Source organism: Myotis nattereri (genome assembly GCF_964212035.1).
Source record: "Myotis nattereri genome assembly, chromosome: 11".
NCBI classification, from domain to species: Eukaryota; Metazoa; Chordata; class Mammalia; order Chiroptera; family Vespertilionidae; genus Myotis; species Myotis nattereri.
Window position 1 is genome coordinate 31,445,305 of NC_138086.1, and position 18,093 is coordinate 31,463,397.

At 42.7% G+C, this 18,093-nt stretch overlaps 2 protein-coding genes across 2 annotated transcripts in view; one reads left to right on the plus strand and one right to left on the minus strand.

Moving 5' to 3' along the window:
- The window catches only part of DENND11 (DENN domain containing 11), a gene marked incomplete at both ends in the record, with an annotated part of 32,495 nt that extends 31,645 nt beyond the window's left edge, over positions 1-850 (minus strand). The window contains one exon of the mRNA XM_081102491.1: positions 589-850. Coding sequence (XP_080958617.1) covers positions 589-850 — 262 coding nt within the window. The remainder of the gene's footprint in view (positions 1-588) is intronic.
- Positions 851-1,274: 424 nt separating this feature from the next.
- WEE2 (WEE2 oocyte meiosis inhibiting kinase) overlaps positions 1,275-18,093 on the plus strand; it is a 35,146-nt gene continuing 18,327 nt past the window's right edge. Inside the window, exons 1-4 of the mRNA XM_081102410.1 lie at positions 1,275-1,305; positions 12,948-13,144; positions 15,063-15,111; positions 17,311-17,483. Of these exons, the coding sequence (XP_080958536.1) occupies positions 12,966-13,144; positions 15,063-15,111; positions 17,311-17,483 (401 nt within the window). The 5' untranslated portion in view covers positions 1,275-1,305; positions 12,948-12,965. The remainder of the gene's footprint in view (positions 1,306-12,947; positions 13,145-15,062; positions 15,112-17,310; positions 17,484-18,093) is intronic.

The following is an 18,093-nucleotide window of genomic DNA, read 5'->3' on the forward strand; positions in this document are numbered from 1 at the left end:
CAAGAGCCTCCCTGAGTAGGCTTCCCTTTTCTTTCCTCGTTCTCCAGCTCAGTCCCTCAATTCTATCCCTTAATGCCTCCGGCATTAATTCCGCAAAATAATGTCAGAGAAAGTAAAGTTGGCTGCTTGCAAAGTTACCGTCAGGGCCAGGTGGGGAGCGAGGGCGGGAAGCATAGGACACTGGTTTCAGGAGTTACCCTGGGGGGCGGTCCAGCTCTTAAACGGGGGGGGAAAAAAAACCCTTTTAGCCAAACAAGGAAAGAAAACAAAAGCCACAAACAGGACCCTCTATCGGAGCAGCACAAACACAGCAGCGAGGATGGGCGCGCGGGCTGCGAACTGCTGGGCAGCAGCCTGACGGGAAGGAGAGGGGGTCGAAGGGCGCCAGGAACAAAGCCCCGCGTCCCGCGCCCCAACTCCAGGGGACATCCTGCCGGGGACGTCCTGCTCCCTCCGCCGGAGCCCGCGGCGGGTGGGGGTGCAGGTGTGTAGGTGCGGGTGCGCGCGCAGCGACCCCCTCCCCCGCCGCCCCCCAGGCCCGGTTGGGGGGCGACCCCCTCCCGCCCCGGGTCTCCGAGAGGCTCTCACCCGAGCGGGGATCGAAGGTGACCACGAACACGGCCACCACTTGGTCCTCCTCCACATCGCCCAGCTCCAGGCGCCCGGGCTGCAGCAGCACCTCGGAGGCGCCCAGCTCCTCGGGCTCCCGCCTCCTCGGCGGCTCCGCGGGCCCCCGGCCGCCCCCGCCCCAGCCCGGGCCTCCAGCCTGCAGCTCCGGGGCCTGCGGCGGGGAGACGGCGGGGCCCTCGGCCCAGCGCAGCAGCGGCGCCGCGTCGCCCCGCTCCACCATGGCGAAGCGAGGAGGAGCCGCGGGCGAGAGGGGCGGGCGCAGGGGCGGGTGCGGAACTCCCCTCGCCCGCGGCCCGGCCCGCGCCCGCACCTGCCCCGGCGGCCCCGCCCGGCCCCGCTGCCCTCCCACGGGCGTCGGGCGTCCTCCCTACAGGCTTCGCGGAACTGCGTGCCCAGTTTGAGAGTGCACGGATGCCTAGGCGCTCGGGTACAGGAAATGTGTGCGGACGGTGCGCGCATCCACCTGGATCTGTTTACCTGTGCCTGGCTTATGGCGTCTTCTCACCTAGAATTCCGTGGGATAACTGTTCCACCGTGAATTTTTACATGTTACCATTATCTTTGAAAGCCCCCTTGTCATATGGACCATGACAGCTGTGCATTACATAATCCTGCATGTGTGGCCAGGGCCCCCGCGGTGCTGGGAAGTGGAGAAGAGAGAGCACTGGCTGCAAGGTGCTTCGGGCTCTGGGACGGGGCTGGTGTCCTGGAGCTGGGAGCTTTGGTGTCTGGCCTGGGGTAGTGTGTCCATAACCCAGCCTGGTGTGCCCGGGGATGAGCTGGATAGTGCCCTGGCCCTGGCCTTCCTGGATCGGGGGCTCCCCACCCATTTCAGACTGTTTCCACAGAGCGTGGTGGTCAGTAGTCTTGGTGGTGGTGGTGGCGGGCGGCGGGAGGGGGCGGGGGGTACGGGGGGCGGGGACTGGGGGCAAGAGGTTGAACTAAATCTATAAATGATTAAAGCAGTTCCTATTCTTTTGGGGGGAAATGCTGCATGAATAGATTCTTTATTATTCTGTCATAGTTTTAGCCTGGAAGTAGCAGCCTTGGGCAGTCATTGAGCATCTCCTTGGGAGGAGGGGTTAAATCATATTATCACTGCATCTCTGGCACACAGGACAAGAATCTTCATAAACGCCCTCTGGGTAACACCTAGCATGAGTCCACTGGGTCCTTCTGAGAGGGGCAAGCTGCCCGCCCTCCTGAACCTTGGATGAATTAGGTATCTGAACAAGTCCCCCTCCTCACCATGTTTTTTCTCATTATTTTAATAGCTATTCGTAGTTCTTATTTCCCCCTCCCGTAAAAGAGTGATTTAGCCACCAGATTTGTCCCAGGGTTGAGCCATTTAAGATGTTATTCTAAATACAGAAAGGGGTTCTAGAAAATCCATCAAGTTCTAAAGACACCAGCTTTAGGTGTGAGTTTCCTCTTTCTCCCGGGGTCTTTCCTTTCCTGGTCTTTTGTGTGAGCCCGGCCTCCCACCCCAGCATCCCTTAGTTTAATATCCTCAAGCTGTATATATGCCTGGAAAAAATTCAAAATACTCATCCCAATCAATTTTCTATATAAACAGGAGGCCAAAATGTCCAAACCCTAAACCTAGAGCCTTTTCCATATTTCATTTACATGAGGGTTCTAGCTCACCAGCCATCATGTCTAACTTCAAATTCCCACTGCCTTGCTAACAGGTACCTACCAAGTATTTGTCAACTAAATGAATGAAAGTAGACATGTATACCTCTGTACAACTGACCCCTCCAGCCAGCTTTAACCTAGTAGTTTGTACATAATAGGTGTTCAAAATGTTCATGATGACACCCCTCTTAACACATTCATAGTCTGACCACGAGATTTATCTTCTCTGTGTCTACTGAATTTCACAAGATGGTAGGAAGGGAACTCATTGAATTTAGCTATTAGAATAGCTCTGGTGGAAAACGAGTGTGAGGAGCAAGAAGAAATGAAGGGCACGCACATTCAGAGACCCTAGGATAATGTTAATGTAGATCTATTTTACAGGGTGTATTTTATATAATGAAGATATATTTAGTATGTGAAAAGTAAACTAATTTTATTTTAAAATTTTGACATAAGGGGTTCTCAAGGGCACATGCCTGGGTTGGGGCTCAATCCCCAGTAGGCAGGAGGCAGCCCATCAATGATTCTCATCATTGGTGTTTTTCTCTCTCTCTCCCTCTCCCTTCCTCTCTGAAATCAATAAACATATATTTAAAAATGAATAACGTGTATATAAAATACATTATATTAAAGTATTTTTGATCTATAATCTCACCACTGAGTTGGCCCCTGTTAAGATTTTACTGGTCCTACTTCATCAATTCTAGGATGCAAAATGTTTACTTGTTCACATTGCTATGGTGACTCGTAGTTGCCGCAGGCCCTACGGAGGTCCCGGTCTCACAGAGGAGGTCTGTATTTGCCTTTGTCAGCCATCTGGAGACACCACCAAGCTGAGACTATTTTGAGTTAAATTCTCTGCTTGAGGTTCTTTGAACCACGCTGGTAGTATGAATTTAAAATGCAAGCTAGGGTGATCCCTGGATTATATTTCCAATTCTTTGGTGGGGTTTGTTTCTCCCTCCACCCAAAGGCAAAATGGAGAGAAGCAAGTTTCTGGCCCTCTGCATGGGAGATTTATTTGTCACAGCTGTATACAGTGTATCATCTTAAATTACCCATTATGGGTATTTTTTATTCTTAGTGGCAGGTAAATCATGGTATATCTTAGAATAGATGATAGATTTAGATATTTTTCTTTTCTGTATTTACATGTAGAAATCATACTGTATATAATTTGTATGTTTATTCTTTAACCTCAGAACACGACCATTTTGCTATTCTGTTAGAACTTTTTATATGCATTATTTTAATGGTTTTCATTGTATGTTTGAAAAATTTACTTAACCATTCTCACTCTCATTGTTGGAAAATCAAGCCCTTTACCCTTTTTTATTGTGCCTAAAGCGTTGGCCAAATTCCACTCTGAACTAACACTAGATACCTATTACACGCCAAGCCCTGCTGTGGAGAAGATAGACATCCCTTCTCGTCAGGCTTACAGCCTGGCAGGGAAGACAGCTAGCAAGCAAGAAATGAAATCGAGAATGAGGGGTGACAGGCAGGGCAAATGCAACCAACCATTGAGGTTGCTGACTATGACAGGCTGCCAGAGGTGGGAACACCGGGTTAAACTGTATTCATGTTCTTAAGGTTCTCGGTTGTACTGCCAAATTGTTGACTCACAAGTGTGTAAGGGCATCAATTTAATTTCATTCCTGTCCAAGTTAGATATTGCCACTTAGAATATTTTTTGCCAATTTTTCGGATGTAAATGACATTTTGCTTTAAGATAATGTTTTGTGACTGCATCTAATCTTAGTTTCCAAGTATATGCTATTGGCTGTGGTTCCTCTTCAGTGCATTGTCTGATCATGATGCCTTTTGCTCACTTATCCTGTGGGGTCTAGATGCTCTTCTTATCAATTTGCATTTGCATAACTTCTGTATGCACCAAGAATATTCATCTTTTGGCTGGCATAATCTTTGTTAATATCATTTCCAATTTACTGTGTAGCTTAATGCTGCTTAACTGCTTGATGAAATGTTGAAGCTCTAAATTTTATGTAGTCAAACTTAGCAGTTCTTTTGGTGATTTCTTGTGCTGCTTTAACATTTGGGAAGTTGGTCCCCACCCAGAAATTTGGCCAACATTCACTTTTATTTTCTTTCTTTAGTTACTTATTGATTTTCCACATTTGATATCTTAATCTATTCAATATTTATATGTGATATGAAATAAAACTAAATTTTTTTTAATTGAATAGTTACCCAATAACTGCTACACCACTTATAAAAAAAACCTTCTGGGTCCTATGATTATAATTCCCTTTTAAAGAACAATATTAAATTACTGATATTTACTAATCTATGTATTCTTCACCATTGACCTGTCTATTCTTACACTACCACCACACTAAGTATATATGCATAAAATAATATACATGTAGCCAGCTGGTGTGGCTCATTGGTTGAGTGTTGACCTATGAACCAGGAGGTCACGGTTTGATTCCAGGGTTGTGGGCTCGATCCCCACTGTGGGGTGCAGGAGGCAGCTGATCAATGATTCTCTCTTATCATTGATGTTTCTCTCTCTCTCTCTCCCTTCCTCTCTGAAATTAATAAAAATATATTTTAAAAATCCATATGCAGGTACAATTTAGTTTTATTTCTGAGAAAGGTAGTCTACGCTTTTTTAAATCTTCTATTTCTTTGAAAATTATTTTTCCTTTTGAAATTTAAAATCATTTGATCCAGTTTCCCTCCAAAAAAGTGAGATATTTTTTCCCTTAAAATGGCACAAGAATTACATATTCACTGGAGAAGAGTCAACCAATTTCTGTAACTAAACCATTTTGTTCTCTCTGCCAGGAACAGTCTTCCTACCAGGTAAGGTTTCTGCGCCTCCATGACCAGCCTGCATAATTAGTTGGCCAGGGCAAATACTAGTGGTCCAGAGAGGAGTTCAGACTCCGGGACAAGCTGAGGTGTAACAGGGTGAAATTAAGAATGTGAGTGGAGGCGATGAAGAAAATAATCTTCCTAATGGTTTAGGGACTATCTACACCCTTATCTGTCCCATGACAGTGCGGACCCAAAGCCATCCAGAGACATCCTGGGGTTCCTGGTCTGTCTCGGATTCCCGACTTCCTAACATCTATTTCATGCGTTAGACCACAGTAGCTCCAACGACAGCCCCATCTGCACTGATATTTCTCTTCACTTCTCCCAGATCTTCCGGGCTGCAGGCACTTGTTGGTGTTGAAAGGACAGTAACTCATATACCTCAGAGGCTGAGCTTAGGTTGGTGTAGGGATTGATAAAATAGAATATATATTCAAACTTACTGAGTTACTTAAAATCAACATATCCCTGCCTTTCAGGCCTCTGAAATTTGTATTGGAGTTGAAATTTAAAAATCTGAAAGCTCACAAAAGATATTCCTTTGACTATAGTGTCCATCATGAGGATACATACAATGTACAGCATGAACCTTGATTCATAGCACCTCCTATGTGTCAGGCCCTGTTCCAGGTAATGGAGATAGAACATCAAATAAGAGTTAAGTTCCTGTCCTGATGGTATTTAAATTCTATTGGGGATGGGATGGGGGAGACAGGATTTTTTAAATGAACCTTTAGATATGTAATATATGATAGCCCTAAGTGCTGTGAAGAAACGTGACCCAGGGTAAGGGGCCAGAGGATAGGTGATGGGGACTATGTGGGGTTGTTGGGAAGACGTCTCTGATAAATAACCTTTGAGGGGACACCTGGAGGAAGCCCAATGAGTGAGACGTGTGGGGAAGACTGGCATCTGGAGGAACAGGAAGGAGTATAGAGCCAAATGTGTAAGGAATCAGACAGGCTGTGGGATGGATCCTAAGGCCCTGCGGGCCTTAGAACCAGGGCTGGCTGTGAATTTTGAGTGGAATGGGAGGCCCCAGAGGATCTGAGGACAGGATCCTTTAAAAAGCATCCCTTTGGCTATTGGGTGGAGAACCAACTGCTGTGAGGTTTGGGGCAGGCAGGTAGGAAATGGGAAAGGAGTGACAGAGGAGAAGGGGTGAAGGGATTGGTGAAGAGAGAAAGTGGAAAGTGGGTGACAGGCAAAGGGGAACCAAAGACTATCAAGAGAAGGGAAATTAAGTTTGCTTTGGACAAGATCAGACTCACCCTCAGGACTTCTCTCTCTTTGGGCCCATGTTTATCATGTAAATAACTCTCCTGTGTGTTACCTGAGTCTATGGAGGGGCTCAAGTACATCATTTTCTTTTTTCATGGGCTGCCTTTCACATACTTTCTCTTATAAAGTGGTATGGGTGACTTTTTTTTCTTCAAAGAGTTTTTACACTTCCTGGTTGGGGGCTGGGAGGGGGGGGTGTCTCTCTGAGACAGAAATTGAATAATGTATGCTAAAGATATCCAAACTGCAAAAAAAGATGTTTTTACAAAATAAGGCTTTGGAGGCCGAAGTAATCGCCATTTTCAAGGGATACAGATCTGTTTCTATGTGTTACTGATCTTTCTAGCTTTTCTTTTGTCAGTTTGAAAGTTTGTATGTTTCCTTGAAAGTTTTAACTGTCAATACCTGGAGGTGGGAGGGTGGCTGGGGCTTTGTGGGGGGCTGAAGTTAAGGCAGGTGTATCTGGCAAAGACCTAAGGTGTGTGTGCATTAGGGAGATGAACTCCAGCCTGGAAATGTTAGAGCAGTGGTTCTCAACCTTGGCTGCACATTAGAATCACCTGGGAATCTTTTTAAAATCCTGATTTCTGGCCTCATCCTCCGGAAATTCTGTTTCTTTGTTATGGGGTGAGGCCACAACATTGGTAACTAAGGAACAGAATTTCCGGAGGATGAGGCCCAGAAATCAGGATTTTAAAAAGATTCCCAGGTGATTCTAATGTGCAGCCAAGGTTGAGAACTAGAGGCTGCTTAAAGATCATTATTACACCCAGGTGATGCTGAATTCTAATGAACTCCTTTTAGCCATCGGTGGGGAGTGGGAGAGAGGGGAGGGGGAGATTTCTAAATGGCAGGTGTAAAAGAGTGAAAATGATTTATTTCCAATAATGAGCTTGTAGCACATGGGTACAGGGAGACTAGGTGTGATGTCCACAAGAGTTTTAACATAAATTGAATTTAATTACTCAAAGCATTGCTGGCACTTTCTTTAATCAGAATGGAAATAAGGACAAGCTGAGATCTTAGGACACGTGGTCCTTAAGGGAGAAAATGCAGGGTGTGCCTCATGCAGCGGTGAGTGAGCGAGGGAAAGGCAGGCTAGGACTGCGGAACTGGCTGGCCTCGGTTCTCTCCCGACTTCTGCATCTCGATACTGTGCCCCTCTGACAGGCCTTCTCGCCTACCGTGTAAAGTTCTTTGGCTGAGATGGATGACAACAGTATTAACAGAGAACTGAAGCAGAAATTAAACTTCTCCTGTTGTGAGGAAGAGAGTGAGAACAAAGAGCAGAAGGAAGCGCCGGAGGGCTGGGAGGCCCAGACCCTCACCCCAGAGCAGCCTGAATCCAAGGATTCAGAGGCCTGGTTTACACCACCCAGGACACCCCTGAGGGACGCACACGGACTCCACACATTTCAGGAAAAAGCCAAAGTGAGTCCAGAGCCTGGTTTTGGGACCCTGGTGTCAGAACCACCCAAGTGTCCTACAACACCAGCCCAGCCAGATGACGGAAGCAAGCCGCTGTACTGTGAGAGTCCTGTCACTCCCAAAGTGAGTAAGTTTTGGGGAGAGGGGCCCAGGTTCCTTCAGTTCAGCTATTAGAGAAAGAGGACTGGTCCATTATGTGTATAGGGTGGATTTGCCTCCCAGGCTGTCTTATCCCCAATTCCGTATTTATTGGTAAAAATAAATAAGAGCTTCAGGTTATCAGAAAACAGAATTAAATGTCTCACCAGCTGTCTTCCCAAAACCTCTGCTGCCAGCAACTATTTGGTGGAGGCCACAAATAAATGTTGGGTGGGGGGAAAGTTCCTAGTTAAAGAATATCGGCACTGGAAGGAATATTGAGATACAGAGCCCACCCCAAGTGCACAATACCCTAGAAAATCAAGGTCAATGCCAGGGACAGGACTAGAAACCTGATCTTTTGGTCTCAGTCTATTCTTTCCATTATGCCAACTATTCTTTTATGATTATTTACTCATATTTTCTAATATAAGAATGTTCATATTCTGTTTGAACATATTCGTATCTCCTTATGGCTGCTTTTCCCAGAGGGAAGTCCTCTCCCTTCCCTGGCCTTGTAACGTTCAGGCTCTTCTGTTATATGTGAGCAAAGAGGTAACCTGTGACACTTCTGTATAAGCTGAGTATTGCCGATAGGCAAAGGTCCTGAGTAGTTGGCATATTCCTCTAGTCCTGTTGTAACTGGTTTGCTGCTACATTTTTTGTGTTATTCAAGCCAGGACTGGGACAGGGCTACCTCTAACAGGCTGGTGCTGTGGTGTGTGAGCCTCAGGAATGGTATTAGCTCTACCTTCTGCTGGCTCAGCTTGAGGTACTTAAGTTCATCATCATAACATCTGTGCTTCTGATTGTAGCACAGTCACTGTCGGCAGGTCTCTTTAGTACCTGCTGAGTGTGGGCACTGTGTCTACAGGAAATACTAAGCTTCTTGTCTGAATTGTAGACAAACTACTCTAGTGTCCATCAGTGAGTTTTTCAAAGGTCCCAATACCTACCAATCAATCATCCACTGACCTTTTTTTTTTTCTTTTTTTTTTGAGAACCTACTGTGGGCAAGCATAAGACAGTCTCTGAGAAAGAGGAGATGTGCCTATAGACACTATGTAATAGGTGCTTCAAGAGTGGTCAGAGTTCACTGGGCGGATTGCTTTTCAGTGGTGATCAGGAAAGAAAGAAAGGTGAAGGAAGCATATGAAGGTCAATGAAGTTGGTATGGTTTTAACATATAGAAAGTAGAGTGGCCTGAGAGAATATGGTGCTGAGCAAAAGTACACAGGTGAGAAAACATGACATGGTGTGTATATTAGTCATTCATTTAAAAACTAACTGAACACCTTGATATGCTAGCTGACCCTCAGCTGTCACACCCATTTACTGCTTTCAAAGAGTGCCCACAAAATAAAGATACATACAATACTGAAACAATAATTAAAGTTCAGATCAGATATGTTAGAAGAGTGGTACTACATGATGAGAAAGAATTAGAAATTAAGTCTCAAGATATCAGAGAAGCTTTTCCCAAGAGACCAGCATTTGAGAGAAATCTTAAAGAATGAGTTGGAGGTTACCAGGCAAAGAAGAAGGGAATGAGCACTTTAGGCCAAAGGAAAAGCTTCTACCAAATTGTCAAGGGGGAAGACCATGCTGCCCCTGGAAAACTGCATGTTACTCAGTAGTGACAGGGTCTATACATGTGAAAGTGCAGGCAGTGACGCCAGAGTTGGTAGGCAGAAGCTAGATCAAGACTTTATCCTAAAAGTGCTGAGAAGGCCAGTAAATGGTTTTGAGCAGAGGCACCTTTGAAAAATCATGACCTTCATATGAAGGATGGAATGGAGCAGGAGAGATCCTGGAGGAAGGGCAGTATTCACAGTGGAATTGTTGAGAAAGGAGAAGGACTTGAATTGCAACAGCAATAAATTGAGAGATATTTAGGAATTGGTAACTGACTTGATGGAGGAGTTGAAGGAAGAAGAAAGAGCTGGGGTGCAACCAGGCTTCTTGTTTGAGTACATGATACCTTGAATCAAGACAGGTGACACTTGAGGATGTACAGGTTTGGCAAAAGCAGAGATGTCATGCAATTGGATAAATAGGTCTGGAGTACAGGGAGACAATCTAAGTTGGAGATCAATATATGGGCACCATCAGCATTTAGGGAGCTGTTGAAGCTTCAGGTGGATAAGCTCATGTAGCCTGAGTAAGGAGGGAAGTGGTTTGAGTTAGGAGTCTTGAATAATGCCAAGATTTGAGAGACAGACAGAGGACAGAGTTTGGGAGGGAAACTGGAAATTCAACTAGGAAAGTACATATTTTATGAAGAATAGGGTTTGGCTCAGGGTCAGAGGAGGGAGGCTACTGCGATAATAATTGGAGATGTTATCCCAAAGTCAAGGATGCATAGGGAAGGAATGTTGGTTTAGTTTAGCCTTGCCAACGGATAGGGCCAGAAATCACCCAAAATGTCTTCAGCTCACCATAAGGACTTCCTAGCAGGATGGAGATAGAGACAGTAGAGCTTCCTTAGGAAGTAGTAAGGCCCTTGTCACTGAATGACCACTTGATAGAGACATAGAAGGGATTTGAGCACCAGGGCACTAATTATAGTGACTGGGCCTTTGAAGTTTTTCCCAGTCCCAAGACACTGGTAATGTTGTGCCTTTGTGGGAGGTTGCCACCTTCTCACACCATATTCAGAAGTCGGGGAGCTATCGCCCAAACTTCCTTTCTTTCTCTAAATCATCTATAATAGAGGTGTTAAACTTATGGAATTAGCTCCACTCTCTGGAGCATATTTATACCCTCAACCTGGTCATCTTTCCAGAAACTTTCAATCTGCTTTACTTTTATGAAATTTCTTTCATGAATCTGGTCCAAAACTATGTTCTTATAGGTTTCAAAAGGATTACTCATAATTCTGTCATTCTGGCAATACAGTCTTTATTAATATAACTAATATCCTTCCCTCTAGTCTAAGTGGACCTCGCAGAATCTACCAGCCTTCACATTTCCAAACTAGGAATTCAGACATTATCTGCCCTGATGTGAACACTTTTCCTTCCTTTTATCTGAAAAATGTCCAGGCCTTTTTTGCTCTCCTGGGGGTGTGGCACCCAGAGCTGTGCAGCATTCCAGGTGTGGATGCCCCACTATTTTTTTATAGTAGCTAGATGTGCTTTACTTTCCATACGATGATCAGCATCACAAAAAACTGTTTCTCAGATAATGATTCACTATCATTCCAGGTCCATTTCCTGAATCACATTGACAACAGAAATATTATCCAGTTGTACTTCTTTTGAACCAATACTCAGCCCTATAATAAACTTACAGGAAGACTGTGAGTTTGTCATCGATATTTCTCTCTCTCATCGATATTTCTCCCTCTTTCTAAAATCAATTAAAAAATGTTAGGTTACTATGTGTGCTTCCTTCATTTTTGCTTGTATCACTCACTTAGTGAATATGTATAAGTTCAGCATTCACTTTTTGTAGCCTCACATTCTTTAAATTACATTTGCATGCAGTGAATCATGTTGTAATCTACCTTCTGCGTCTACATTGAAAAGTCATGGGCAGAGACTATGAGAGAGTAGGATTCTTTAAGAAAGAGCCTCACAGTAGAATGCTTATACTACGAGGTTTATCATGGCCCCTGTGTCTACCATGTACTCCTGAAGACCTATGACACAGGTATTCCTCTGGCCCCTGCTATCTAGGTCATAATGGCATTCTGCTGTCTCATCAGAATTCTGTCTTTGACCTCTCCCCTCTGTCTTCTGGTTTAGTTCTGGGTAGGTTTTAGGCCTGTGTTCTCTTACTGTAACCTACTTGGAGTGGTAAGTCCTGCACATTTTCTTCTCATTGACATACTGATTAAAGCCACTGCAAAGCCTTACAGCCCAAGGGCTTAGGCAGGGGTGGGCAAACTTTTTGACTCGAGGGCCACAACGGGTTCTTAAACTGGACCGGAGGGCCGGAACAAAAGCATGGATGGAGTGTTTGTGTGAACTAAGATAAATTCAAAGTAAACATCATTACATAAAAGGGTACGGTCTTTTTTTTTTTAGTTTTTTATTCATTTCAAACGGGCTAGATCCGGCCCGCGGGCTGTAGTTTGTCCACGGCTGGCTTAGAGCATTACTTCTCCTTTTTTTTTTTTAACCCCACTTCATGGAGCTCTTCTCATTTGGTGCCTACATTTTAAGAGAAATTGGAAATATTTTCCTCCATGTTGAGTCTATGAAATCTTTCCCTTACAAAGTGAAACATCAATGAACAGCTACTTAATGGACCATTTACAAGCTGGAATTCATCTCTGCACCCCTCACAGCACCCAGCTCAGAGTCAGCTACTTAGTAAGCAGCAAACACGTATTTCGATAAATGAATGAGGGGGTGTTAAAGTACACAGTCTGAGATGTAAGGACCAGGTCTTCTAAAGTCATTTTCATTTGTCTGAGCTTAAATGTCATCCTTAAAAAGTTGGAGGTGGGACTCAATTTGGTGGTTTTCCAAGCTGGTGATCAGAAGTGCCTAGGGCAGCGGTTCTCAACCTGTGGGTTGTGACCCCTTTGGGGGTCGAACGACCCTTTCACAGGGGTCGCCTAAATACATCCTGCATATCAGATATTTACATTACGGTTCATAACAGTAGCAAAATTACAGTTATGAAGTAGCAACGAAAATAATTTTATGGTTGGGGGTCACCACAACATGAGGAACTGTATTAAAGGGTCGGGGCATTAGGAAGGTTGAGAACCACTGGCCTAGGGGAAAGAAGGGGAGTGTAATGACAGTAGATTTCTCTGTGGATCCCATGAATCAGAATATCTAGTGGTAGACTGGGAATCTGTATTTCTCACCAGAGGACCAGTTATGAAGCAACTAGTTTGCACTGAACCAGATAACGTTCAAGACCCCTTTCATCAATAACAGTCTTTGGTTCAAATATTAACTAGCTAACTGGTATGGAACTTTTTTTTTTAACTAACATCATCCTGATTTGCCTTATGTCATCCTCAGGGCCAGCCAAGCCAGTCCATGATTTCTTCAACAGGGAAGCTGCCATCCCGAAGCTCTAAGCATTTTAGGCTCACACCTGTCTCCGTAACAGATGAAATGACCTCATTAGCTCTGGTTAATATTAATCCCTTCACCCCAGAGTCCTATAGAAAAGAGTTCCATCAATCCAGTGGCAAGAGGAAAATCCGAGGAGATCTGTAAGTATACCATGGCCAATGATTTTTGAGAACTGATCTTACTATGGTCAAGAGGAAGAGAGAATGTTGAAGTGAGATTAGGAGCAAGAACTCTTTTAGAAGGAAACTGGCATTGGTTACATATCCCCTCCTTTCTGAATGTCAATGTTGGTTTCCCCTTGCGTGGGTTGTCACAGAGATTCTAGCATCTTTCCATTCTGAAGTGTACTGTGAGGTGCCTTCTATAAAGGGACAGCAGACCTCTGACTTCCATTAGGAAGTTAAATGGGCTATGGAATTGCCTTCAAGGGGTCTCCTGTGGTCAATAGGAGGTTAGCAGTTGGGGAAAGTACAGTTCACACTTCAAAGAGTCTGTTACTGTTTCTAGTGCAGCTTGTCTGACTGGTGATGAGAGCTGTGGGGCAAGGATTTGAACTTCTCTGCAGGTGTTGGAAGACTGGCTGAAGAGAAGAGTGTTGCTTTCAGAAGTGGTAAAAGCCAAACGGCACCACTGTGTGTCTCATGCAGGGACATTTCTTTACCATGTCCCCCCAAGGCTCCTTTTTCATAGAAAGAAACCACCTCTAAAATGAGCCAGTCTCTGTGCCTGATAATGTACTTGGCAAAATAAATGCACAGCTAGCAATCTGAAGTTTGCAGAGCATTTAATGTGTTACCTTAAGTTGTTTCTTTGGGGATCAATGACTATATATGAACCGGCCTTAGGCCTAGAATAGGTTTTCTCAACACCGCCTCCTGGATCTTAAGTAAACAGGACTTCAGCATAAGTAAACCACCTACTTTTGTTACCAAGAATTCTGTTGGTTTTAGCTGCTTAGGAGTATTTATAAGTCATCAGAATTTGTGGTTTCACTTGCACTGAAGCCAGCCGGACTAGGCAGTTCATCTGAATTCCTGGCAACAGAATTGGTGACACTTTAGTAATGTTGCTTAGTGCTGAGAGGGCATTTTTCTTACTTATTGTATTTAATAAAGTTTCAAATGTCATATCCAATTTAGGTCACACATGTCAAGTATCAATTTATTTCCACAACTGTGATGCCCTCCATTGCCATTAATACTCTGTACTTCCCCAGAAGAAAAATCTATAGCTTGGCTGAAAGCAAGATAGAAACTAAAATCTTGCTTAAAGATTCAGGATGCAACTGCTCATGCCAAAGAGGAGGTTTGTCAGAGACTTCAGCTAACCTACTAGTATTTTTATTAGCTTGGCATTACACTCATAGATTAGGAGAGTTGGGATTTTTACAAGAACTTTTGTGTGTGTGTGTGGTTTTTTTTTTATAATTTCTATTTAATCTTTGTGTATTGTTTCTGACATTCTTTGTTATTTAAGGTTTCTAAATTCTATGTAGTTAAAAAATGTTTCTTTAAAAATATTTTATTTTTTTAAAGAAGAAAGGTCATCGACAATATCTTAGCCAGGGTCAGAGCTCCTTCTGCTATATTTCTGGTTTACCAGGAACCTCATAGGTGCACAGCCAGGTTCTGGGGGAGGTGGAAGGAGAATGTGTAGGTGGCAGTGAAGAGCACTGACAGTTTCACGTGTGTTCTGTGTGCGTTCCTGCCTCTGATTCTCAGCAGACGTTGTCCTATTTGCCTAAAACCCCCGCTCCTTTCCTTTATCTCGTTCCGACTCCTTCTTGGAAGCCTAGCTTACATATCCTCTCTTTGGGGAAATACTTTTATGTTTGAAATAATTAATTGGATGCTGTCTGTGTATACCTTAATATCTTGCTCTTATCCTCACCTGGGTTCTTATATTGAAATTTCTGTTTTTCCCTGTCCCCAAATATAAATTGAAAAAGGGAAGGAATTGTCTTATTTAGTCTCATGGCCCCAGAAACCAGCATGGTACCAGGATCACTAAGTGCTAATCCTGATCATGTGTTGATATCACTTTTATTTTTTTTTTAAGCGAGGAAGCTGATCCGGAGGAAGGCAAAGTAGAAGGGCTGCCTGCCAAGGTGAGCGCAGTTCTGTGGCCCAGCTATCCTAACAGTCATTTCATCCTCCTGCCTCTGTCTCCTCTTCTTCTCTGTCCTCTTTCTCTCTTCCTCCCTCCCTCCCTCTTTCCTTCCTTTCTTCACTCCACCCCCTACCCCCAGCACTTTGTAGCAAATTGCTTTGCAGATGAATTTATTTGGACTCTCATCAGGGTCTATATTATTAGCTAGTTGTTACTTTATTTTATTTATTTTTTATAGAGGAAGGGGGAGAGGGAAACATTAATTTGTTCTTCCACTTATTTATGCATTCTTTTATGTGCCTTGACTGGAGATTGAACCTGCAATCTTAGCATATTGGGATGATGCGCTAACCAACTGAGCTACCTGGCCAGGGCTAGCTAGTTATTAACTTTGCCAGACATTGTCTGATATATGTTGAATCATTATTGCTGAATCATTACTTTGGAGTATTTTTATATGAAAGGTTAATGCTTCTGTCTTTGATCTGGGGGGAAGTTCTGTATTCATAGGGTAGAGAAGTGAAGGAAAAATCAAGATATTTAAGGTCCCAAAATAGAAAAATAGAACAGAGAAAAATGGCATGAAACCACTTTTATATATAAAAATCTTAGTTCTTCAATATGTCAGTATCTATTGATTTTATAATGTTCACAATCTTTGATCCAGTATCTATCATTTGATAATCTAACCTAAGAAAATAATGCTGAAAATATTATTACAGAAGTGTTTATTGCAGATTTAACTATAAGAGCAAAAAAAAAAAACCTAAATAAAATGAAAGAGGAGAGAGTACTAAATGTCCAATAATAGAATGGCCAAGAAAATTACAGTTTAAAGTCAGGGGAATATTCCATTGCCATTAAGATCTTTATCATGAAAACATGGCTATGTTTAATGTTCAGCAAGCAAAAGGAGGAGAAGGAGAAGGGTTAAGGTTGGGGAATGAAGTGGATGGTAAGCTGGCCTATTAGGTGTCTGAGATGAGGATGGGAAGGGAGTGGGTGAGCGACTGGTAGACAGCCTTGAGGCCTCTGATCAGAAGTTTGGAATCCTCATGGGAAACAATGAGGTGTTTCCTATTCTGCAGGGTCATTTTTCAAAAATAATTCTTACTATTAGAGGAGATGGAGAGAGGGTTGGTTGCTACAGCAAATCCAGACATGGAGGAAACATCTTGAGACTGGCTAAGGGCAATGGAAAGTATAGATCTTATTGATGAAGACTGACTGATATTGGATGTTGAAAATGAAGTGCAAGTAAGAGTCAAGATTTTTAAAACTTAAAGTTAGATTTAAAAGTTCATGCTTATGGAGACACTAGGAAAATGTTGGGTTTGTGGAGCTAAATCAGTGTACATTGAGGTTCATATAAATTTATGGAAATAAGAGCCACCGTTTACTGAGAAGTTACTATGTACTTGGCATTGTACTAAGTTACACACACACACGCACACACACACACACACACACACACAAACACAATTTTCTTTTTTAAAAATTTATTTTTATTGTTTTATTGCTTAAAGTATTACAAAGGGTCACAATTTTTTGAGTAGTATTTAAAAGAATCCTGAGGCGTAGTTGCTGTGAACCTGATGAGGTTCATAGAGATGAGAAAAACGATTAGAAATTCAATGATTTGCCTGGGGTTATTTACTAGCTGGGCAATCAGTGATGTTGCTACTTGGCCAATAGGGGGAGTGGTTGTTATATCTGAGCATATAATCTGAAATAATAAATTTGATAATTTTGTTTTCCAGACTAAGATTTTTGAGGAAGCAAATTGAACCCAAGTATGTTTATTCAACTTGAGATAATTAACAGCCAGAGTGTGAGACCTGTAGACTACTGTCAAGGGAGGTTGTTTTGTGTTTTTCCCTAACATGCCCTACCCAGCTCCCAGTCACTGCTTCAGCTGAGGATGGTAAGGTAGCTCTGGCTGTGAGTAGAAGTATCCCCTCTAGGAACACACGGATAAGAATATTATGACCAAATAGGAAAATATAGTACAGAGAAGGTAGTCAGCAACTGGGGAGGTTCTTGTTACCATGACTATCAACACAGATAAAATCCAATGGATTTGCCCCATAAGTCTTCTTGAAAATTTAGAGAAATATAGGAATATAATATGCCTCAATTTTATTGCTCACAACATGTTAGGAAGGATTATTTTAACCTTTTTATTAAAATATTTCAGAGATATGTTCTACGAGAAACCAACATGACTTCCCGTTATGAAAAAGAATTCATGGAGGTAGAAAAGATTGGAGTTGGGGAATTTGGTACAGTCTACAAGTGCATTAAGAGGCTGGATGGATGTGTCTATGCAATAAAACGCTCCACGAACTCTTTTGCAGAATTATCAAATGAGTGAGTACCTTTGAAATGTACTAGAAGCACAAACTTGGATTTGGAAAGCTTTTTCTTGACAAAATATTTTAAATAATAGCACTGATGTCATTTAAAAAAACACATTTACTACTTTTTTTAAAATCACCCCACCCCCTCCATTGTATGTTGTCTCACATTTATAACCTTTCTGAGTTTTCCATATCAGATGTAAATTATTTCTTAAAATATACCATGATCATTTCGGGTCATTTTGTGGTGTGTGTGTGTGTGTGTGTGTGTGTGTGTGTGGTTTTTGTGGCTTTTACTACTGGTCTTACTTCTTTTTAATAATTATTAAATTTATGGAATGATCTTATGGTTTCTGTTTAGTTCATCAGAAATATTGCCAAGTAGTTAACTCCATGGTTTATCTCTACTTTGCATTAATAATGAATTTTATAGTTTAGTTTCAAGGACTATAAGGAAGGAAAAATTAACAAAATTAAATTTCATTCCCAGAAATAATTGTTCTTCCTTTTCACAAGGATAACATTTTCAAATGGGTTTTTTTAAATTAATTGTGGGGATGTAATACTTATGCCAAATCTGAAATTATCAATTTTAGAATCCTTCATTTTCACTTTCATTT